The 24,711-nt window shown below is 37.0% G+C and overlaps 2 protein-coding genes across 2 annotated transcripts; one reads left to right on the top strand and one right to left on the bottom strand.

Annotated features, from left to right (window-relative positions):
* Positions 1-7,035: 7,035 nt before the first annotated feature.
* LOC140238288 (acetylcholinesterase-like) lies at positions 7,036-14,117 on the bottom strand. Its single transcript, XM_072318224.1, has 10 exons — positions 13,941-14,117; positions 13,007-13,183; positions 12,441-12,606; positions 11,576-11,653; positions 11,214-11,332; positions 10,605-10,772; positions 9,591-10,018; positions 8,271-8,462; positions 7,405-7,589; positions 7,036-7,148 (listed from the first exon to the last, which is right to left on the bottom strand). The coding sequence occupies exons 1-10, from the start codon at positions 14,115-14,117 to the stop codon at positions 7,036-7,038; spliced, it is 1,803 nt and encodes a 600-aa protein (XP_072174325.1).
* Positions 14,118-16,162: 2,045 nt separating this feature from the next.
* LOC140238045 (uncharacterized) lies at positions 16,163-23,110 on the top strand. The gene is made up of 4 exons (XM_072317970.1): positions 16,163-16,354; positions 17,346-17,482; positions 18,486-18,766; positions 22,404-23,110. Exons 1-4 carry the CDS (start codon positions 16,239-16,241, stop codon positions 22,629-22,631), a joined length of 762 nt encoding a protein of 253 aa, XP_072174071.1. The 5' UTR covers positions 16,163-16,238; the 3' UTR covers positions 22,632-23,110.
* Positions 23,111-24,711: the final 1,601 nt, after the last annotated feature.

The raw sequence follows: 24,711 nt of genomic DNA, 5'->3' as shown, positions 1-24,711 counted from the left end.
TTAAAAAAAAAAAAAATGAGAAGGGTCATTAAGTAATTTTCCGCCATATGCCGTCTGTCATAGTCCTGTCCCGGAAAGATAATTTACGTCTTGAAATAGAATAACATATTAGTGGATTCCATATTGAGGTCGGTGTCACACGGGTAGTGGTACTGTTTTTCTATTGGCATCTGTCGATATTTGGTGAAGTCGAATGATCGAATAATCATTGGAACGCACCTTCCTCTCGACTCAGCATAACTTACATGTTTCTGTCATAGTAATGTGACTAACAAAAGACATGGCGAGGGAACATGCAAGTTATGCTGAGTCGAGGGAAGGTGCATTCCAATGTCTTTTGTTAAACATTTCAGTACTTTAGCAATGATTGACAGATGATGTCATCTCAAGAATATTAATATTGATAGGTTTGGAAGGATTATTTTGGGGCGTTCCCAAGTAATCTGAAGAAAAATAGAAGAAAAAAATCGTTAAAAATATATGGAATGTTTCTAGATAATCGTTTCACCGCAAAAGTGATGTTGAGGGCATCATAAATCAACACAAATCAACGTGCATTTGGATTTCAGGGCCCCTTTAAACAGTCTCTTCCAATACTAGATGCACCCCCCCCAAAAAAAAAAGAAAAAAAAAGAAAAAAGTCAGGACATTTTCTTTCAGAAGAAAAATAAAATGCTTTGGGTGTAATAATAACGAATAATGACGGACCATGAAAAAGTTGTTGTTGTTGTTGTCGTCGTCGTTACTCTATATCTAGACAGAGAGAAAATAGATGCTAAACTTATAAATTCCATGCAGTATTCACAAGTCATAATTCATTAATGACCACACACAGATTGAGATTTTTGTCCAATAAATATCTAATATACATCAATATCGGATGTATAACCGAAGTACCTGACTATGCCTGCCATATGGCAGTCGTGACTTGATCTATACTTCTTGTCTCAGCAAGGACATTTACCAACTGATAGGAATCCAAGGAACATTGTCAAGCTTCCTAAGAACACTCAGGCAGAAAGATGAAAAACAGACAGATGTTCCTGTTGTTTGAATTGCCCTGATGACTACAGCGGGCTGGCTTGTTAAAATGATACTCCTTTTCATCATTGCCACTACTAAAATACTGCATTATCGGTGCTTATTTACGTCGATGAAGGCCAATTTGTCAATCAGTTGCAAAGGCCACAACAGCAACAGCAACAACAACATTAACAACAAATCATCGCAAGAATTCATTAATCTAAATACTTTTTTAAGCAAAAAAGATGCCTTCATGATCTCTTCTGGAACATACTATTTTGGAAATATATGTGGAAAATATAGAGCAAAAGAGTCGGATGGCCTATCCTGGAATATATATTAATATGCTTTTAAATCATTTTATAATCAAAATGATATGGCAATGCTTTCGTCGTTGCACGTAATAACATGATCCATGTCTCACTGCTTCATTGTACACTAACGCACTGAATTCAACAGTTCCAAATTTGGGACAAAGTAATCTGCCGGGTACGTTGATTGTGGATATAGAAGTCTTCCGGCCTTCAAAGACAATGACCTAACTTTGACGTAAAGGACCCACGCTTGGCACTCGGAGTAGATCCATGACCGTGTATATACCTCACGCGACCTCATTGTTATACCTCACAGCTAAAGAAAGTCAAGTTGAAGGGGAAAACAACATAAAAATTATGTCCAAAAATTGAACGCTACAAGAAACATGATGACCACCAGGAAGCGACTACCTTTGACAGATAACAACTGAAGGGAGATGCCACAGAAGAAATAAACAAATGTTTAAAAAAGACGAAAAAGCAAGCGGTTTTTAAGAGCAAAATCAAGTTTCTTATCTTATATCTATTTAATGTTAATATCAATTTGGTAATGAAATAATGTCATTGCTTGTAAGCTCTTCAACTGATATGAAAAAGTATTTTGGTCACTTATTTTCCACATTGCCAAAAATGTTTGTTAATACATTAATGTAATATGTCTCCTTTTTTTTTTCAAACGAGCGATATCTTTTGGTTTTGCGCAAGGAACCTCTCACAGAAATGCACACATAGACACGCACACACATACGTATGATACACACAACCTTAAGCCGACAATGTCTCAAGTATTCTGTTTTTAACTATACTGTTTTCAACTATACGTGTATCCCATTCAGTTCCATGCTTTACTGCTTTCTTAGTACACATTTCCAACACACTGTCTCCCTAAAGTCGGATCCAGAGTTTTATGGATATAGATATATGTAAATAAAACTATATAATTATACATTCATATAATATATATTGTTGAGTTAAAAAAAAAAACACGCAGTATACGATATGTTGGAGCAGATTTTTTTTTTTTTCTTCAGAGAAAATAAAAGTTTAAAGTTATAGCCTGTGTTCAAAATGCACGAAAACCACATAAGTCATCCATGCTTTCTCGTCACCATCTTGGGGTATTCCCTGGTCGCTACGTCACAAGGGCTACAGACAGTGTGTGATGATGCTTGATTCCAGACGATCTGTTGCTAAAATTATCCAAGTTTTGCATATGCATACGTGTATTGTCTACAACATCACGACAGCTTGGGGGGGGGGGGGGGTGAGACGTACGGAACACTACATTGTACAAACATTTTCCTGGCAGTTATAATGCAATTCCACCCCATGTTAGCTTTCAGAAGTATAAGAGTAAAATCGAAAACGTGTGTAAAACGAGTGGTAAACTTTCACTCAAAACATTTTCATGAAACAATGATCATTAGTAGAAGTTACGTAATTTAGGATCAGATGAGTGAGCTGTTGATGTTAAGGTCTCATGAGTGCCCCCACTGACCTATACACACCAATCTTTATTTCCTCTTTGTCCGGAGGACTTCGTTATTACGGTCGGAGTGGGACAACTAGCATTTGTTTGTGTGTTTGTGGGGGGGGGGGGGGGAGGGTATAGTTGTAACGTTCTCGACCAAACAACACAACAACAATAAAATAGCATGGACACCATCCATTGCGGGCCTTTGCCCGTATTAACGTTTAATATAGCATAACGCGGGGTAGAAAAATTAAAGTGTCTGTTGTATACGTTTGATAAAACTTTTATTTTTTTGAATAACTATATTCTGAAAAGATAATGAATTGCAGACAATAATGTTACTCGCTATAGAAAAACAGACAGAAACGAGAAAAGTTTCGTACAAAGTTTTATTTCGAACAACATTAATACGATTAACACGAGTTACAAACTTCCTTTAATCACAAAATTATCTGTGATATGCGCATGACATATGGGTTGTTTTCAATCATAGCTGAAACCGAATAAGTATGGTGGCAGTGTGAAGACGTGTCTTTCCACCTCTCTGATGACCTTATGTTCCCTTCATTGACGTATAAAAGTTTCATGACTCTCAAGCAAGGAGGTTATACTTCTGTGACACAGGAATTCTTCATACAGCCTTCATGTTATTTTTCTCATTATCATGGAAGCAGATTTGAGATACAACTTACAAATCTAACATCACAGTTCTGCCCTGTTTCATCTTGGATGGAAAAATGAATTCTCTTTACATTTCCAAGAAATTTTAGACAACTAATCACACGGCGACATTGCTAATTACGCTTCCGCATTGTGTATTGAAAATTGGGCTATCATTCAATTCAATTCAATAGAACATTTATTTCCAGATCAATTCGTGTAACAGCAGTAACAATTCAGTAATGACAAACTGGAGGTGACAACTCAGTAAGCACAGCTTGAAGTGAGTGCACCTTTAACATTTGAAAATGTAGTTGAATCTGATTGAAACATAGCTAAAAAGACATTTTTGTTTAAAATACACATATTTACAGGACGAAGTACAGATACATAAGAGACTAAAGCTAGGGATGCAGGAGGGAAAACAGATAGGAAGAAGGAAAAAAGAAAGAAAAGAAAAAAGAAGAAAAAAAAAATACATTAAGGAGAGGTAAAGAGAACCTAAAACACACACTTGTAATACTATAACAAACAAGGCAACATTGTACATACTGTACATGCACATGTATTTCATTTTTAAGAGAAATTTAGCAGCCCTCACTATAAACTATACCTTATATGGATGAATACAACTTTCTCTTGAGTCTTATCTTAAAACAATTTTGAGATGGTGCATTTCTTATGTCTTTAGATAAATTGTTCCATTTCTTGGGGCCCACAAAACGAATATTATGTTGGTAAGACATGGTTCTGGGTCTGGGCAAATGCATTAATGACGAGGAGCGTGTATTATAATTATGCACATTCTGATTGATATCAAACAATTGAACAAAATGGTCAGGCATAAGTTTGTTGACACACTGATATACAAAAATACATTGCTGATAGGTGGTGATATTTTTCAAAGTAAGCAATTTTAGTTTTGAGTATAACGGGCCTGCTTTAGATTTCGGGTTCGGTCCATGTATAACTCTTACTATTTTATTTTGCTTTGAAGTCAATTTCTTTAGACTGGACTGAAAAGTACTTCCCCACACCATGTTGCAATAAGACAAATAGGGCAAAACAAGAGTGGAGTATAACATCCGTAATACATCAGTAGGTAACATGTAGCTTAGTCTGGATATAATACCAATGCTCTTTGATATTTTTTTCTCTGTCTCTTGTATATGAGGCTTCCATGTTAATTTGGAATCTAAAATAACACCAAGAAATTTAGTTTTCTCTACCCTGGGAATTTGAACATCATTCAATTTCACTTTAACAAAATCAGTGTCGTATGATTTGTTACGATTACTAAAAACAATAAAGTTACATTTGCGGGGGTTAACAGATAATCGATTTGCCTGAAACCATGTACACAATTTTGAAAGGCTACTATTTACTTGATCTTGCAAAGAAGGAAGATCCTTACCACTGAACAATATATTAGTGTCATCAGCATATAATATGTACGATGAGGTATCGGAATTAGAAACATTTCCAATGTCATTTATGTATAATATAAACAACAGTGGTCCTAATAAAGACCCTTGTGGAACTCCACATAATATATTTTTTTAAAGTCTGATATACAACTGTTATATTTTGTACATTGGTATCGATTGGAGAGGTAGCTTTTAAACCAATTGTATGCTACACCTCTAAAACCATAGTGCTTAAGTTTAGCTAACATAATATTATGATTAATTGTGTCAAAGGCCTTTGACAAGTCAACAAAAACACCAATAAGAAAGGAATTTTCCTCAAACGTATCAACAATCTTATTCGCAATGTCAGTTAGGGCCATGGAAGTTGAATAGTTGCTGCGAAAGCCGTACTGATAACTACCCACAATATTATTTTGATCAAGAAACTTAACAGCACGGTTGTAGACAATCCTTTCCAAAATTTTCGAAAAACAAGGAAGCACTGAAATTGGTCTGTAATTTGACAATTCACATTTGTCACCATTTTTAAACACAGGGGTTACACGAGCAATTTTCAATTTATCTGGAAAGACCCCTGATGATAAAGATAAATTGAATATATGACATAACGGTTTGCTGATTTCTTTTATTGTATGTTTGATTATACGAGGACTGAAATCATCAATTCCAGAGGCAGTATTATTCCGAAAAGAGTTGACAATGCTACATATTTCTGCTTCAAATGTTGCATGAAAATAAATGGTATTCAAACAAGGGTTCACCAGATAACTTATAAAGTTAGAATTATTTTGTGGTATCAACTTATCAAGATTTGGACCAACCTGAGTAAAATATGAATTAAAAGCATTTGCAATTTTGTGAGAGTCAGTAGTTAATTCACCATTACATTTCATTTGCATATCAGTAACACATTTACCACCTCTATTCAAAAGTGTATTTATAAGATTCCAAGTTGCTTTAATATTACTTCTATATGCAACAAATTTCCTTTCAAAATATTGTTTCTTCACATTTCTTATTGTAACATTCAAAATATTCCTAAAACGTTTATACTTTAATTCATTAAAGTTGCTTGGTTTACGCATATATTTCTTATATAACAAATTTTTATATTTGATAGAACGTAAAATACTGTCAGTCATCCAGGGATTAAGCTTTCTTGCACACCGACTTTTTTTCTTTAGGGGAAAGTGTTTATTATATAACCCTGACAGAACAGACTCAAAATAATCATAAGCTTCGTTAACATTTTCCATAGTATACAAATTATCCCAACAGTGTGAACCAAGTTCAGTCCTGAAAGCGTCAATACTGTCTTTGTTTACAGTTCTCACATAAATATCACTTCTTGGTCTGTCACTTTTTATTTGATTTAGATCAGTTAGCTGGAAGACAGGTAAATGATCAGTAATATCACAATACAACAGTCCACTTTGAATAGGCTTATTGAACTGATTGGTAATAATATTGTCCAACAGAGTAGTAGTGGCATTGGTAATGCGTGTAGGCCTCGTTATAAGAGGGAGACAATAGTTACTAAAAAGTGTGTTAACAAAATCAGTTACATCATTATCCGTGCTATATTTTAATAAATCAATATCAAAATCACCCATAATATAAACTAATTTGTTTTCTTTCAGTAGCGGTGATATCTTTGAATCAAAAGTAGCATTAAAGTTACGCGTATTTATACCTGGGGGCTTATACATAGTGCCTATCACAATATTTTTTCCTACTGATTGACAAATCTCAATAAAAATAGATTCATATTACCAATATCCATCCAATCCTATCTTTCTCTCAAACACACACACACACACACACACATACACACATACACACACACAATCACGACCATACCAAGACCATAAACAAATAGTACCCCCTTAGTGCTATTCCTTTCAGCAGACTCTTCAAAACATGTCAGGTTAACAACAATAATAATTATAGTCATCACATTTGTACATTCCAATGATATTGAGAAAAGAAATGGCGTAGTTGCGTTCGAGTGTGTGTGTGTGTGTGTGTGTGTGCATGTGTTTTGTTTGTGTGTTTTGTGTCTACGGGGATGTATGATATCACAAAATAGCGTTTGTCATTTCATGTGTGTCAGTTCGTATTGCCAGGTTTCTAATCAGCAGTTCACTGTTTCCTGGTATTCATCGAATGCTGCCCTCCACTGTTCCGCATCCTCCTGCCACATCTCAAAATCGCTTCGCCACTCTTCCTCGTCTGGAGGAATACTTTCTGTACAAGGGAAAAGAAAGGACACAAACAACGACAGTTTTCTTCGTAATTTTGGTTTTGCGATGTCTTTCTCATCAAAATGAAGGTATTTGGTTAATTGTATTCTCACTGACACTCAGCAACCAACTGACACATCCTCCAAAGCTCTACACGCACAGCGTCACATAGACATACCATAGCATTAAAGCTCGTAAAATACATAAATATTTACCATGCACAGCTAACAAGGAGCAAAGGTACATCATTCAGTACTCACGAATATACGAGATGAGTTCGGGAAGATATTGATTCCAAAAGGCGCAATCACTGGCTCTCACCGCCCTGTCCGTGTTCAGATCCAGCGAGAGTTCCTTGTATTCTAAATCAGGGATTGTGTACTGGGGCCAGTAGAAATCTCCTGACGACGCAGGGTCAGAGGTCATATTCATCTTTCCGGGATGCCTGAATGTCCGTGAGATACGACGAACGATCATCCACTTTTGCATATAGCACGGTCTTTTATTTTGATTTGCTATCTTTGGTTTTGTTGTGAGGGGGAGAGGTAAACAGCCAAGGGGAGCATTCTTCCAATGACAAGTCACATGCAGGGTATGAGTCAATAATATCCAAACTATTGTGTACGCCATTACGCTGTCTAACAAAATAATGCCATCCCCTTTTTTGTGCTATCCTGACTTGTCATATTTTGTGCAATCTAAAAGTAATTAAGTGAAGACATTACTTTCAAGACCGGTTTCTGCAAAAGCATTATGATATCATCGAACAATCAATTTTAGATATGAGTTACTTCAAAATTTCAAGGAAATAGTATATTTTTATAATTTTGTGAGTCCTGACTGGTTTGTTCCATGTTATTTTGTTTCTTTTTCAAAACGCATCACAGACAAGGTAGTCAGCTGGTAGTAAACCGGCTGAAAAACACGCATAATCAAGATGAGAAATTACCTTGCCCATGAAGGGGCCTAAACATTAGGCTACCGAACGATACCCAATTAGTTACCACATAATTTATATACAAATGACTAACTAGCAAAAAAAAAAAGAAAAAAGGAAATGCCGCTATCGTTTTGCATTGCAGAAGCAAGCATTAGCATGCAAAGTTCCTGCATAAGGTTTACTCACGAATATTTCGCGAAATTTGTCCACATTTTCATGACTTTGACGGATAGCTCGATTTCCTCGTCTAGAAGAGCCCGTCTATCAGCCATCCATTCCGGGATAAACGGCCAGCCAAACACAAACTGGATGTCTTCGGTATGAGTTGCCCCTAACCAGCCAGGACCGGTTCCATCAGGTCCAAACTGGAAGTAAGATCTATAATTTATAGATATTTATAACGGATGGAGAAGCACAAACACAATGTGGTTAGCTAAAAACTTATCAAGCCATTCATGCAAGCTAGCATGTTTATGATAAAAGGTACCTGAATAGGTTAAAGATTGGCCTACAAGTAAATAATCAATTCATCAATCAATCAATCAATGAACACTCAATTAATCATAAATACAGCTGTTGACGACAGACATGGTCTCGGCGAATATCTTTATCTTTGCTTAAACCAAACTACATTTATGATTAAGAATTAATAAAATCTGCGTATAACTCCTGTCAAGTACACTTACTTGTCAGGTTATCTTGAAATGTTGTCACTTAAAATTACTCCGTTGTAAATTTGGTTATTTGGTTTTCTGGCCAACATAAGTTTCAATTAAAAGGACATGTTTTTATGATACATGGAGTATGCGCCTTTCGTAACTGCACAATAAATTAAGGAACATAATCATTACAATCATTCGATGAGATGAGGAAATGATATAACGTACAATGTATTTCACATCGATATCTTGCAGTATGTAGTTATATGCGAGAGAGTATGGAAGTGTAAGCCATTTCTTCAAGATGTGCCCATTGCAAGAAAATAAAGCCAGTGAACAAGATGAGGGTAAAACTTGTGTTATCTATTTAAAGGGGCATTCCAGACGATTTTCATAATTTCACATCATGTAGTACATAAATCAACAGCTTCATGTATAGATTTGTAGAATTTATTGTGGTTCTTGAGCAGAGAAACAGTACTTTCAAAAACCTTAAACAAATTACACTGAACAAAGATGATGACATAGGAGCCTCACATATCTCAGAAATGTAGCAGTGTCATTCCATTACATTACCGCATGCTTGCAAGCTCACCTGTGTGTAATCTATGCATGCCTTCTTCTTTTGAGCTGCTTCCTTGAGCCACATCTCATGCATTCTTATGGTGAGGCTGCCATGTCATCATCCTTGTTCATTGCAATTTGTTATAAACTTCGAAAACATTCTTATTTTTCATCCCAATCATCATAAATCCTGAAACTCTGTACCTAGTATAATTAATTTATATATGTTCAAATGTAAAAATTTGAAAATCATCCGGAGGTCTCCTTTAAAGTGGTAACGTACGTGCTCGGAGCATGTGTCATGAAATACTGAAACACAACATCTCCTGCAGTAGCGTGCGCCCGTATCGTCAGGTCTGCCGGGCATTGAAACCTCTGGCCACCCACAGCACCGGCAAAAGCCCACAGGTAATCGGCGCTCGCGTTGTCGGCCTGCGTCCAGTCAACGTACTGCTGATCGATGGACTTCAATACGAGATCATCGGTGTAACCGTAGAGGGCGATGGGGAGCTCGTCGTCGTATTTGGAACGGGTCATTACGGGAGCTACGTCTTCGTTGCCGGGAAACATGTCCTTGGTTGCAATAGTTCCTTCGTCGCTGTTGTAACCGGCCAGGATTGGAACATTCTTGAAGGAGCCCGCTGCCATTAAATTGGCGGGTGTGTCCTCGAGGAAGACTCCGTCAACACGAATATAACTCCTCGGGTAGACCTGAAAGAAAAAAAAAAAAAACACACAAAAAAAAAATATATATATATATATATCAACAACTAAAAGGTTGATGCAAAGACTGTCTTACATGCCCTTTAGTTTAGTTTATAGAACGCACACACACACACACACACACACACACACATAACGATATTTCATATATCAAACATCAGCTCATAAAAATACAAATGATTTTAAATTTTCGTACAAATACAAGGTGATAGCGAAAAGTAATGAAGACAAAAATAATAAAAAAAAATGATACAATGTACAAAAGAGAGATATAAATGATATGCATAAATCGGGGCGCTGTGGCATAGTGGATAAGACTCCCGACTCCCGCTCGGAGGACCCGAGTTCAAACCCCGCCCAGCGCTTACGTCCTTGGACAAGATGTTTTACCCACCATGTCCCTCTCGACCCAGGTGTATAAATGGGTACCTGGCAACGCTAGGGTAATAATAATGGCAAGGCCCTCTGGTAGCTAGAGCAGTGGCAACACTGAAGAGGCTACCCTGGGTAAATAAGACCTTATTATTATTGTTTTATTATCGTAACTTCGAAACTGGAGGCTTTAAACACGCACCTGCCAAAAAGCTTCCATAAGAACATTGCTCTCTACCGTCCGCAGACAGTCCACAAGCTGCTGGGAGTCCGTCTGATCACAACCAACGCATGACCCAAGACCGAGCGCTTCCTGTCGATCTGTTTCCGGGTCATGACGAAATGCCCATGGTGACAGCGATGTTCCACTCTGTTTGGGGGATATATTTTAATCATAGTCCTCTATGAGTAACTATTGAATTTGACCTCATGAAAAGATTGGAAAATGGAAAAGGGAGCGGGGGGGGGGGGGGTGGAGGGAACAAACAATCTTGTAGAAGAAAACCGTCCAGGTATCATGGCCGGGGCTGCATACCAGTTATGACTAGTGACATAACTGAGCTATAAAGGTCTGGATAAGATCACACCTATGTTACATAAGTTTCACCTCATTCAAACTGGCGAAGTTCGAAATTGAAGATCAAAATGGAGAGATCTAATATTTCGACTAGAAAGTATAGTGTAGGGTTAAATACTATCTTCGTACTGTTATAAACACTATCTTTCGAAAGAGGGTTGGTGGCGCACTTCAGCTCTCATATCAAGTCACTCAGAGAACTACATAGAGCTACCATAATATACCAGCTTATACCTGCATGATTGCCTGGCTGAAGAGATCCCGACTGCCTTGTGATAGGAGGTGGAAATCTACGCTGGCCGCCCCCGCGCTCTCCCCGAAGATGGTAACCTTGTTAGGGTCACCTCCAAAGGCTGTACGCAAAGATAACAGTGGGGGAAAACTGAAACCTTCCGACAACTCGTGAACTAGGAGGTCCCGTGATATATTTTTCGTACTGCCGAAATACACAGCTGTCGATATATTACACCAAGGGAAAGCTAAAGCGATAAGACGGTACAGCACGTTCTATTCTAATCCAGCATAAGTAGCAAAACAATTATGAAATGAGAATAATGATAATCGAGAACCTGACTAGCACACGTGACGGAACTTACCTGCTATGTTGGTTTGAACCCATCGTAAAGCTAACTGTTGATCAAGCAAACCGTAGTTGCCAGTAGCAACCTCGTCTCCTATAAGGAGTGAAAGAGTAAAATCAAAATGAGTGATATTAGACTGATTTTCGATTAAGCCATAATGAATAAGCAATTAGATACATAATAACTAGATCGACACATCAAGTATCAGGCATCAATTCTAAAGTCTGGACATGCAGAGACTTCAATTTCTGCTGCTCAAATCATTATGTTATGTCTGTAATAGATGGAATGAATATGTTACTTTTCATAAAAGATAAAAACAATTGTTATTACTGTTGTAAAATCTTCGTTTCAGAAACTCTCTTAGACTCAATGGCCCGAATTCACGAAGGTGGTACAAACAAAACCATGGTCTAAACCATGGACAAAAAACATGGAGCGCCAAGTGTCAAACAGAATATTTCGTTACGAAATTGGTCATTTCGTCGACAAAATGACTGTTTCGTTAACGAAATTATCATTTCGTGGACGAAATGTTCATTTAGTTACAAAATGTTGTCATTTCTTTACAAAATAATCATTTCATCGACGAAATGACTGATTTCGTAGCGAAATATCGCATGCAACACTTGGCATTCCATGGTTTTTGTCCATGGTTTAAACCATGGTTTCATTTGTACCACCTTCGTGAATTCGGGCCAATAAGTTTAATATAAAAATCATATGATACATACATCCCAATTATTCGCTGACCAGTCCTGAGGACATTAAACGGTGACCTAATGAAATGTTAAAATAGTGAAATATACTGTATTTGCAAAAGACTCCAATATTGTTTCTACAGTAGGATTGTAAAGATACAAACTTAGGAAAATCACACCTGTGTTGAAAACACTCCACACCATGAGCCGGTAGTTGATAGTCACCACAATAACGTCCTCACCGACAGCAACCAGCGGGGCGCCATAACGGCCGTACGAAGCACCGGTCCCAATAGAGAACCCGCCGCCGTGAATCCAAACCATCACAGCAGCATTTCCGCTCGGCTTTTATGCAACAAAATTGGGAAAAGGGAGAAAAGAAGACTTTAATGAAACCCAAATATACGTGTAGATTAACACATGGAGTAATAATATAGCGTCAACTGTTGTCAGTTACAAGTGGAAGGAATATGCACTTTTCATGAAAGATAAGGACTATCGTTGTTGCTATTGTAAATATCTGCGTTTCTTTAATTCTCTAGAATCAAGGAGTATACATGTATTTTCATCTTGTCCTTCAGAACTTTGTTGCCATAAAGGATGAAAAATTGTGCTGCACATCAGATAGACCAGCCAGAAAATAAAATGATTTTGTTTTTAGCTTATACAAAGGTATTTCTCGGCGTAAACCAAGTAAGAACTATCCAGCATGCTTTTGGTAATATCATTATCAAGCTAAACTTACAGCGGGATTGTTGACAAAAATATTGAGATAGAGGCAGTCTTCGCTGTACTCGTCCACTTCGCTACTCAACTGGGCACAAGCTGGCCGGAAGTATGTGGCGTTCCATACTCCTCCCCAGGGGTCCACTGGTTGTGCCTCTGCGAAGCGGATAGGTGGATTCTGGGCAAAAGGAATTCCCTGGAAACAAAATGAACGCCGAGTATGAAATATTTTTTTGTTTGTTTTTTAAACTTCATTGACCAGGGAACCTTACGTATCCTTTATCACCTTTCTTGGTGGAGAACCTTCGTTCTATACAAATTTCATTTGTAGAACGAATTTCATTTGTGGAGGGAGAAAAACTGAAGAAAAATCACACCTCAACCTTCACCCCTATGATTAATATTCTCTTGCTTTCAACCTTCGTTCAGATACAATCGGGGTAAAGAAAACCCATGTCTACGTTCGTGTATACCTAGTATCATTATTTTTTGCAACTGCATTGTATTTAACCAATGTTGTTTTCTTCCCTTTGCTATTGATGGAAAAGATATATTTTACCATGCCTAACCCAGAAAAAAAAGTCGAATAAACAAAAACACGTAAATGCCAGAAACAACATAAAATTTGAGTGCTGAGCCAGATCGAATCTTTGACTCATTGTAAATGACGTTCGACGGCCTACTCGGGTCTGCATTACATCATCAAATCGACCGGTATAATCATGATAAAGTAAAGACTTTAAAAGCTTATTAACAAGACTATGATACATTTTTGTAGATCTTCAAAATATCTCTCAATTGCTATTGTGCTTGAGGATAAAACTTGATCATGGTACGATCACTCCATCTATAGCAAGTACTGAGAAGTGTAAAAAAGTCAATCCAAATCAAATTCAATCCAGGCAATATTTCTTTATCTACTCACATGACAATTATGTCTGATTATTACGTACCAAGAAAGCATCTATTTGTGTATCGACTCCAATGAACTTGTCCTCTTGGAAGGGAACAGCTTTCCCGAGTACCCTTCCTAGACCAGGTATTTCGACCGTCGTCTGAGATATCCCTCCGCGGAAAACTGTCAGCAAGATACAGACAACTGTCACTCTCAATCTCGGGATAAGGGCCATTTTAGTCCTGCATTTGGACTTGACTCATGAATGACAGCTAAAATGGTGAATAATGATTGTATACCGAATACAGTACTTGCTCTCAATCGACAACAGACAGAGTTTACACCTTTATTCGTCTCCAGTGGACTTATCAAATAACAATGGTCAAAGTCCGCACGCATGCATGTAACTATGAGAGGTGGTATCAGTTCAATATAACCATGTTGACCAGCCTGTTAAGTGATCTTTACTCAGAGATAATATCATTATAGAGCACTATTGTGCCCTTTTATCTTTGATAAGTTTGATTATTATAGCTGAGTGATCAATGCTCACCATTATCGTTATGTACATAATTCCCAATTATGATTTTATATTGACTTTATCTAATTTTAGCATTTTTAAAGAATATATACGAATTGCACCTTCCCTAATTTAGTGTTATATTCACATTCCATCGTTTTCACTTTCTATTATGTAATCTTAGCAAAATTAATATCAAAATGTTATTGCAAGCAGGTGGAAAAACAATCTACATTGACAGCACAAATTCAAACTTAGGGGTCATGCTCAGCGATTGTGAACACGTGACAATTGCGTAACTTTTTTTGGTAGGGGGAGATCGGGACTCCTATTGCATGCCTGGTACCCCCTCCCCCCCCCCTCCTCCCCCTCCCCCATAACCTGCAACCAAACAACAACAAAGAAACATAAACAGACAGGCATAGTTGTTATAGAAAAATATTAGACATAGGCCCTATTGCTGATACGCTTTTTTAATTAAAAAAAAGAACAAAGTATCTCGACTTATTGATAAACCTATATTTATAGGAAATATCATTCTTTGCCTTCTGAAGGAGGCAAGTCAATCAATGTTTGATTATGCTAGATGAACTGAAATAGGTGCAATTCTTTTTATATTCCTATCGTTATAGTTTCACAACACGATCTTTTGTCGTCCAGCAATAAAGCTGCAAACCTGCCCTCAGGAGTCTCACGCAAATAAAAATTACACAATCGTTGTCATGTGGGAAAAAAATAGACCCCACTTTTATGATTTTGTATTTTTATTGTATTTTTTTTTGTATTTCTGTATTTTCTTTTTTTTTTTTTACATTCCATGATACCAACTTGAAGTGATACAGAAAATTATGATAATAATGATTTCCTTTTTCTGGTGGAATGGCGTTCGAACAGCACTGGCGCATACAGTATTGGGCCAGAAAGGGTTCACAACGCCTCGTCACTGCGCCACGATGGATAACGCCCTCTATCGGACTCTTTTTCTCATACGCACAGCCGGCGGAGTCTAGAATTCACACACTAGAATAAATATTTATAACAAAAATTGGTTCGAACTCGAATGGGCATAAGGTGGTGACAGCCGTTTATTCTGTCAGCTCGAAGCTAAATCTGACACAACATTAATAAGGAAAATGAATAGTAGTTTACATGTTTACCTTCAATAATCTTCAATACATTATGAACTTCTTTTTATTAAATCTTTATGATAATTCATGACGGTATATCTTGTAAGACTTTTACTGGTAAGCTATTCCCTTCTTCGAAAACTTTGAAGAAATATCCCACAGGTTATTATTTTCGTAACCATTACTCAATAACGCAGTGTGAAATTGTGTTCTTAGCAAACTAGTTCTCAGTTTTGTTTTATTTTGTTTTTCAGCAGAATAAGCACACAAAAATAACTAATATAAAATGCCCGAGTAAGAATATGCAATGATTAAACGCATATCAGAGGGAGAAGATTTACGAACATTTATCAAAAGCTTCAGCACAAGAAGAAGAAAAAGAAGAAGGAAAAAAAAAATCATGTCCATCAGATATGGTAAGGAGCACAGTACATGTACTCGTGCTTTGCCTTATTGGTTCTTTGAGCAGCGCGCGCGCAGTCGGCTATTATGACGTCACATTAACAGTGCGCAATAATATCGAGCATTGTGTGCGCTTTTGTTTTGTTTGGTTTGCTATGGTGAAAACATAAAAGGGTATACACAGTTGTATAATATTCCCTAACACTGTTTTTATTTTCCGAGTCTGTTTGAACAAAAACAAGAGGAAGGCAATCGGCCGATGAGATACCGCTGCAGACAGCTTTAATACTTAAAAAAGTAGGATTCAATGGGTGCTGAAGTAAGCAGCAATCGTGATTCTAACCGAAAGCCCACGGTATCACCAAGAACCGGAAGGGGGAGGGGTGATCGAAAAGTCGACAAGCCATCAGAACGGGCAAGATTGTGAGTAATTTTATCATTTTTTGTTAAAGGGATCATTGCAATAAAAAATACCCTGCATGCAATATACCTCTATTTGATATTAATTTGTCAAAGCGGCTCAGTATGGTATACCTACTCTCTAGAGGTTCTGCACAGAAGAAGAAGAAGCTTTAAATCAGCAAAATTAATGACGTGATAAAATGAGAGGCTCAACAGAAATCATGACATTTAACATTAATTTTCGCCTTTTTTTGTATACAATTTGGAAAGTAATCACCTTTATTTTCCTTTCAGGGGATTTTCCAAATAGGCTAAAAGAACTGTAATAACTATATTGGTTCTCTTATACGGCTCGGAAAAAAAAAAAAAAGGTGTGTGTGAAAAAGAGAAGAAAGCATTTAGAAACTGTTTTGCACAATAATACTTTAAGCCCACACAGAAAGCAACCTGGTTGTCACGCCCTTTTCTGGTAATCGATGAAATGAAAAAAATATTTTGTTGTTTTGTTTTGTTTTGTTTCCGTTTGTCTGGATGGTGTGCGCATTATTTGTGAATATAAATTACCTGCAACTCTCAAAGTGCGTTACCTCTGCCTTTCGTATGACCTCGCCGCTCGATTGAGAAGTGGAATTATGCAATTTGTGGTAAAAACCGACACAAAAGGAAAAGCTGACATCAAAGACCTTTGGATTATTATCTGCCATTTATGACTTTTATTTGTACTCATAACAAATTCAAATGAAAGGAGAGATAATCATTTATATATCCTAAAAAACAATGCACTTTTGCAACAGAACCGAAGGAAAATTGAAGCAATGGAAAGGCCTACATCGTCACTCGAGAGAGAAAAAATAAAAGAAATATGCAACTTTATAATAACGTATATCCAAGTTTTGAATACAAGCCATAACACCTTACCGTATAAAAGATTTTTCTTTCCTTTACCCTTTTTTTAACGGAAAAAATATATACGAGCAGTTATTTTGTTCGTTTGGCTGTTATACCCTTTCAGCGGCAACAACAATGTGTATCCTGTGGAAAATCTCCATCGCTTTCGCGACGGTCCTTCCCGCCTTTTTCCGACCCAGCCTCAACAGTCGTCTGCGGTCTCAAATGAAACCATGCTGACTCTGGAAGACAAACTTGAAGGTATAATTTCAAAGTATAGAGAAAGTAGAACAACGTAATCAGACATTATGATGAAGTTCATCATGGGGTCCCTCCAATTTCGAGAGAATATTCAGCGAATAAGGTGAAACTTCACGTCATGCTCAGGTTGGTTTTGATAAAAATAACACCGATTTTGATGACAGGTGTATTATCTCTCTCGTATCTATCTGATTTTACCCTATCCATAAAAGCTAACGTGAACTTTAAGTGAAATTGCACTACCCGTCGATGTCGTATGAGCGCAAACGGCTCAAAGCATGCACGGTAGGTCCATCATGCTCCGACGAAACAAAAAGGAAGTGGGACTCATCACCTGTAGTGAGAAATAGGTCCAGTGCCTTGTTGCATGGAACTTTCAGATCAAACATAAACTATAAAAAAAAAAAAAAACACAAGGCGGAAAAAAATCAATCATAAATTTATGTTCGATTCTTATGTTTGATTTGGACTTTTGTTTGATTTTGCCAAAAGTTTTGTGCAACAGAGTCCTGCAGGTTTTGTAGATCACGTTTTGTTCATAAAAACAAAACATGGCTCAACAAGAACATTGACAAAACCACTCACTTTTCCTTCAGAAAAGAGGTTTAGTCTTCGTTCTTGTTATCAAACGTTTACAGTCCCTATCCTAGGGCGAATCCAAAAGTTTGCCAGAATAATCACAATATTCCCCACATTGATGTTATACCAACGCAATGATCTTAATGCGACAAGTTGTCCTTCTCTTACAATGGTACTATAAGGCTTCTCATAATCTATCAACAGATTTGTTGACAAAAGAAAGCAGTCATTCTGCTTCTCTCTCCCTTTGTTTATTTCTTCCTTTGTTTCTTTCTTTGTTTCTTTGTTTCTTTCTTTCTTTCTCGCTCCCTCCTTCCCTCCCTTCTTAACTCTCTTTATCCCCCTCTTGATATCATAATCTAAAGCTGCATTCTTGTTATTATTATTACTTTTTTTTTTTGCTCGTTTTGTATTGGGTCTGAAGCGGAGTCACCGGACAGGTCAACGGGTCGCGGCCGACTGGCCTACATCAAGGCATCGCAGAGGGCTCGAGGGAAATCCACCACTAAACCTCGAAAAATCCCACACCAAGCAATGGTGAATTCCATTAGCGTGGTTGGCGGGGGTTTAGGGGGTACCACGCCCATGTCCACCATTGGCACTGGGGTAATCCTGTCGCCTCCAAAAGTGGACGGTAACACTGTCACAGGATCATCGACAGCCATAGTCGAACAAAAAGCAGCATTAGACGGACAGTCTACAACGGTGAGGGCGTTATTCATACTTGCGAAATGATGGGTTACAAGTATTGCCCCCCCCCCCCCCCCCCCCCACGGGCAGAGTTCCGCTGCTGACAATTTTACATTTTACGGATTGTCTTGATGCTGTTATATTTCAAAGTGTGTCCATCATTCAATTCTTTAATATTGCCTTAAAAGTAACTGTTGTTCTTGATAGATTTACACAATTATGAATGGTGCTGTTTAACAGAACGCTTTTCGTGAACGCCCCAGTGCCCTATACAAATCAACTTTGTTTCGTTTTAGATTGTGATATTGCTCTGTATATACATTGCAACGACAAGAAATAACACCGAACTTTCAGTATTGCTGTGGTCATAATTGTTAAAAACATAATTAGTCTGTTTGTCTGCTAAGATTACCACATTGCCCTCTTCTCTCCCCCATTACCCTTGTGATCGTGCAGCAAAAGCATGTGATTATATAAATCTACATAGAGAGGTACTGATTTAATTAAGCATATACAAAACACAAATTTCATGTTGTAACTAGGACAAGCCCTGTCAAAACGATTAGGGATATATTTCTCGCCGGTGTGTTTCTCTCACCAAGTTCAGAGGTGTACAGTTCAGGGTTCCGTTTTGAATCTGTGCTTGCTGCCATCAAGCGTTCAAGTGGGAACAGTGAACACATCTACGTGTTTTATTTCTACTCGTGTATTTTCAGACGTGTTTTGTTTCAGCACGAGATGTATGTATATACAATTCAATTCAATTCAATTCAATTCAATTCAATTCAATTCAATTCAATTCAATTCAATTCAATTCAATTCGATTCGATTCGATTCGATTCGATTCGATTCGATTCGATTCGATTCGATTCGATTCGATTCGATTCGATTCGATTCAATTCAATTCAATTCAATTTATTTTTGCAAGTGAAAATTACATTTGTTATTCAAAGACAGTTTCAAAGACAATGTCACATTCCACTTCTCTGCTAGATATTCCCCAAATCAAATCAAATATTCAGTTGTAGACCCACAGACAATAAAAAGATATACATGCTGTACATAATGTTTCAATTTAACTATATCTAGATCTATAGCTCTTCGAGATTATATTTTCCAGGGTATTAAGCAAAAAGAGGCCAGCTACAATCGTGTTATTTCTTATATATAACTAAGTGTATATATAGCAATTTTTCATTGCTGTCAGTGGGAGCACTATATGGTCTCGTGGATAAGACTTTGGATTTGTAAACAGAAGGTCTGTGGTTCGATTGTCTCTCTTGACCCAAATGAATGAGTGTGATTATTTAAGTAATGACAAGGCCTTCTTAGAAAGCACTGTTTACACAAAAGAGGCTATCTTCGGTAAATGAGACGTCGTATTGATAATGGTTATGTAACAACAATGATAATTCTTTTCTTCTTCTTCTTCTTCTTCTTCTTCTTCTTCCTCTTCTTTTTCTTTATTATTATTATCATTATTATTGTTATTGTTATTATAGGTTTCCCGGTCAATTTCATACTTTTGTCAATCAAGTTCCTACTCCGAGCATTCGATTTCACTCATTCCACTCTTGCAGCACTGAATCAGCAATCAATTTCAAAATCTGGTCATTCGAATTTACTATCGGAGCATGTTAATTCATCATCAGAGCATTCAAATACACTGTCGGAGCACTCAAATTCATTATCGGAGCAATCAAATTTAAGAGAGATCACAGAGGAGTACGCATTTCAGCAATGAGCATTCAAATTCCTTTCAAGCTGGCGACGGAATCTTTTCGGTCATTCAAATTCGTGAATAGGCAACCATGTTCCAAATAATTATCTGCTTTCAATTTAAAAGAAGTCCTGAATTTAGTTAGTTTGGGGGTGTATGTGTGTCTTTTTTCATATAGCTTTGAATATAATGGGATTTATGATGAAGATTATCTATTTTGCAGCAGAGGCCCACCTATTCAGTGAAAAATTTGAACTCGGGCTTCACAACAAGGAATATACAGGCACATGTCCCTCGGATGTTTGAGAAAGTCACAACTTCTGCCATCCCACTTCATTAATCGCAAAGTGCAGGGTGTTTAACCCGGTGAAGTGGTCCCACCTTACATCCAACTGGACCCCACGGAAGACCAGCTATTGCAGCTGAATATGGGCCATCCAGCCATCTTCTTTTGATGGAAAATGAAACAAAGTAAAAAACAAACATTAGGCACTGTATAGGCCTACATACGAGATTAATATGGAAGATTGGTTGACGCCGGGGAAAAAATCGACTACATTGAAACTGATAACATGAACATTCTATACGTCTTGTTTGTTTTTCATTGCTATCTTAGTGATTTACTTTTGCGGGACTATGTGAGATCATGGTGTGTCAGTTTGTCTTTAAATTGATGCATTGTCATTATGTGGTTAGTGTTAGGGCATTGTCAGCATGTATAGTATCATCAAGGAATCTGATTAGATTGTCGTTGTGTTGTTTGGATGCACTGCTGATTGGACCTCGCAATTTAAAATTTCTGTTGAGATGAAAAACAAAGAATACATGAACAGAGATCAGCGTAGAACCTTTTAACAATTATTACTACACTATAATATGCAAGCCTTCATTAGTTATGTATGCCCTTTCTCCTTTCTTAAAAAAAAAGATTACTCCATTTTCCTCGTTAATTGCACGAAGTAGGAACTTGATCGCCTGAAAATGAAATTGAGTGCTCCAAACACGCTCATCGGGACTATCACATGACTATCGCAAGAATTTGAATGCACGAGTAGGAAATGCAATGCTCGCATTTGGAAATTGAACGCCCAGGTGTGAATTGATTTCACGAAAACGAAATAGAACCCCCATAAATGAAATTGATCGCTCGGATTCTGAATCTGAATGCCCGAATATTTTCGCGTGCGTGCGCTGTGTGAATTTGAATGCACATTAATGAAATGGAATGACAAAAGTATGAAATCGACCGGCAAAACCTATATTATTACTACCACTACTACTACTATACTACTACTGCTACTACTGCTACTACTACTACTACTACTGCTACGACTACTACTACTATTACTATTACTATTACTATTACTATTACTATTATATACTATTGCTATTACTACTACTACTACTACTACTGCTGTTGCTGCTGCTGTTATACTATCTAACTATATCATTATTATCATCGTCATTATGATTATTATAATTATCATCATAATCATTTTTGTCATTCGTATGCCGATAACATAGAAGCATCAAAATTATCATCACTATCAAATTAATGTTTTTGTCATTATGATCATCATTATTATCAATATGATTTTTATTCGATGACTTGTCACTTTGACTTGTCTTGCATTAACTCTAACCCTCCCCTTTGTTTGTTTGTTTGTTTGTTTTTGCTTCCCAACCACAAATAAACCTTCACGTCGCAATAAGTTCTCATTAATTCCAAATAGCATTTACTATGATCTGATTCTGAAACACAGGTTTCGGACCACGGTAATGCTATACCTCGCTGTCATGACAGACAGGGCATCACTATGATTGACTATACCACCAGATCTTTCGAAATTTTTCTCAGTGTCCGATTCCTTTCGTCATCTTTTTTTTTAAATAATAAAAATAAAGCATTATAACTATGATCGTCTGTGGCAGGTTCTAAAACGTACAGCATTGAGCCAGATGGAGGACAAAGTCATCAAAGAGGAGAAAAAGAAGAATGAGAAACTGCGATTCGAAGACCAAGGAGGCGTTCAAACACCAAAGGCCCGTACCCAGGCATACACCTTGCCGAAATCCCTCCATGTCATTCCCGAGCAGCCCGAAGACGAGTCGAAGAATCCCGAAGACTACTCGTATTCCGACATCAATATCTATTTCTGAACATGCGATCCTAATTTCAGATAGGATACATCTTCAGGGTTAGGCCTACAATCCGGATGATATTGTGACACGGGTCTTGTACGCACAATGAGAACGTTAAAAATTTCAGTTATTGTGCAGTAACTGCTAGAAATAGATTTCTTCCATCACCAAAGCAAGATGAGGAACGTTCAGCATAATGAGGGCGCTTTAACTTTTCTCACATGTGAATGAATGACAAGTGAATTGATTCACAACCTTCTTATTGTTGATGTGACCCATAGAAGCAAAGGAGCTGACGATGTACACCGAGTCCTTCTCGACAAAGTTTTAATCATAAAACTGCGGTCAGCGGTAGATAATGATCATTAATTGCTCTTTTTGGCAGGGTGAAATGCTGCAATGTTATAGACTTGAAGAGAGTTCTCGATCTTAACGATGATTATATCCTAGTATAATGTGGATGAACAACCATTGGCCCTCTCTATTAAAAGTACAAATTTGAGGTATGCACATTGCATAATTAGTTGTGCTCATGAGTTTGATATGAGTCGAGTCTGATTTCTTAAGGAGCGTTATTCCCATCTATCATGGAGACTTTGTAATGGTGGCTAACGTATATGAAACTACCATGGCAACCATAAAGGAATGCGGTTGGCATGCACGGCTCAATCCTGGAACCCACGGTTACAGCTTTGTTTTTGCGTTTCTTTTATATTTCACTTGTTATAAAATGAGAGAAAATTGTCTTTTATGTACATTATGCTAACACACTTTCTATAGTCATGACCCACTTTAATCGTCGGCCTTATGCCAAAAGGCCCTCAACAGTAAAGTCTATGTGTTAAGTGCCTTTTGGCGTATATGTATATAAGTAAAATATGAAAATTTAATGTGCTGGAACTGTTCACTGTGTTTCGAGTGGGGTTGTATTTTTATTTATTTATTTTTATTTTTTTGCTTAGTATATACGTATATAAGTGAAATATGAAAATAAATGTGCTGGAACTGTTCACTGTGTTTCGAGTGTAAGACCAGTGCAGTTTCAGTAATTCAATTCAATTCAATTCAATTCAATTCAGTTCAATTCAATTCAAAATTTCATCTTTTATCAAAAGTACACAATTCCCAGTCATGATCATTTATAGACAGACATAGGATGTTAAAATAATTATAATCACCCCTGTTTTCTGAATGAGGTATAATTGAACCGCTTTTTTATAATGCTAGGAAAATGATAATAAATGTTAACTTCCTTAATACATTGTATTTTCTTTCCCAAAATATATCGTTGTCTATGAAAGTATGTTGAAATCTTCTCATCTTATAGCAGACAGTGGCGGTATCGACGATCTAAAATCTTCAAACTTTTGAACAACTCGTAGATTTTACTCAAACTTATCGAAATTATTTGAAATATTGTTGCATTCTCTCAATCCACAAATGCCCTATATTTTAGTTCTTCATTCTAATTTAAAGGGATGGTATAGTGTCGGGTAAGCTGGGGCTTCATGTTTCGAACGATTTTTTGACGATGATTTTTTTTCTTTTTTTTTTTAGATAATGAGAAACAACTTATGAAATATGAAAGAGCATACAATTCTAAAAAGAATTCAGCGTTTATTTGATGAAAATTGGATTTGAAATGGTTGAAAAGAGCGATCCTATAAACAATAAAAGGTGGGAGCCACCTTTTATTAAGACCACTTTTTTTTTACCTTAATTCTAGATATCTCAGCCATTTCAAAACCTATTTTCATCAAAATATAATGACCTGTGAATTCCTCTTAGAATTCTATATGCTATTTAACATTTTATAAGTGCTTTCTGTAAGTATCTCTCTCCCTCTCAAAAAAAAAAAAAATAAATACAACTTGAATCCTCACCTCAACCAATAACATACCATTCCTAAAGTCATCTTAAACACGGATTGAGGTTTTTTTTTTTTCAATAATAAGTTCAGAACTGTCTTGCACTCTCAGTTTGTTATTAAACCGTTTACACTCATAGTTAAGCTGATGGGGCCACGAAATAGGAGGGACTCTTGACTTGGAATGATACAACCCCCTCCCATGCACACATGCATAAATAAACGAAAAAG

The sequence above is a fragment of the Diadema setosum genome, chromosome 14 (genome assembly GCF_964275005.1).
Source record: "Diadema setosum chromosome 14, eeDiaSeto1, whole genome shotgun sequence".
Classification (NCBI taxonomy): domain Eukaryota; kingdom Metazoa; phylum Echinodermata; class Echinoidea; order Diadematoida; family Diadematidae; genus Diadema; species Diadema setosum.
Note: the sequence above shows the minus strand (reverse complement) of the source record. Positions and strands in the feature narration are given on the sequence as shown.

Bases quoted from the DNA above. Each gene is read 5' to 3' on its own strand.
- LOC140238288 (XM_072318224.1), bottom strand. From the start codon at position 14,117: ATGGCCCTTATCCCGAGATTGAGAGTGACAGTTGTCTGTATCTTGCTG. The intron at 11,333-11,575 runs GTAAGTTCCGTC...CTTTGCGTACAG, and splicing joins GGTTCAAACCAACATAGCAG to CCTTTGGAGGTGACCCTAAC. The intron at 7,590-8,270 runs GTGAGTAAACCT...ACGGACATTCAG, and splicing joins ACAAATTTCGCGAAATATTC to GCATCCCGGAAAGATGAATA.
- LOC140238045 (XM_072317970.1), top strand. From the start codon at position 16,239: ATGGGTGCTGAAGTAAGCAGCAATCGTGATTCTAACCGAAAGCCCACG. The intron at 17,483-18,485 runs GTATAATTTCAA...TTGGGTCTGAAG, and splicing joins TCTGGAAGACAAACTTGAAG to CGGAGTCACCGGACAGGTCA. The intron at 18,767-22,403 runs GTGAGGGCGTTA...CGTCTGTGGCAG, and splicing joins TAGACGGACAGTCTACAACG to GTTCTAAAACGTACAGCATT.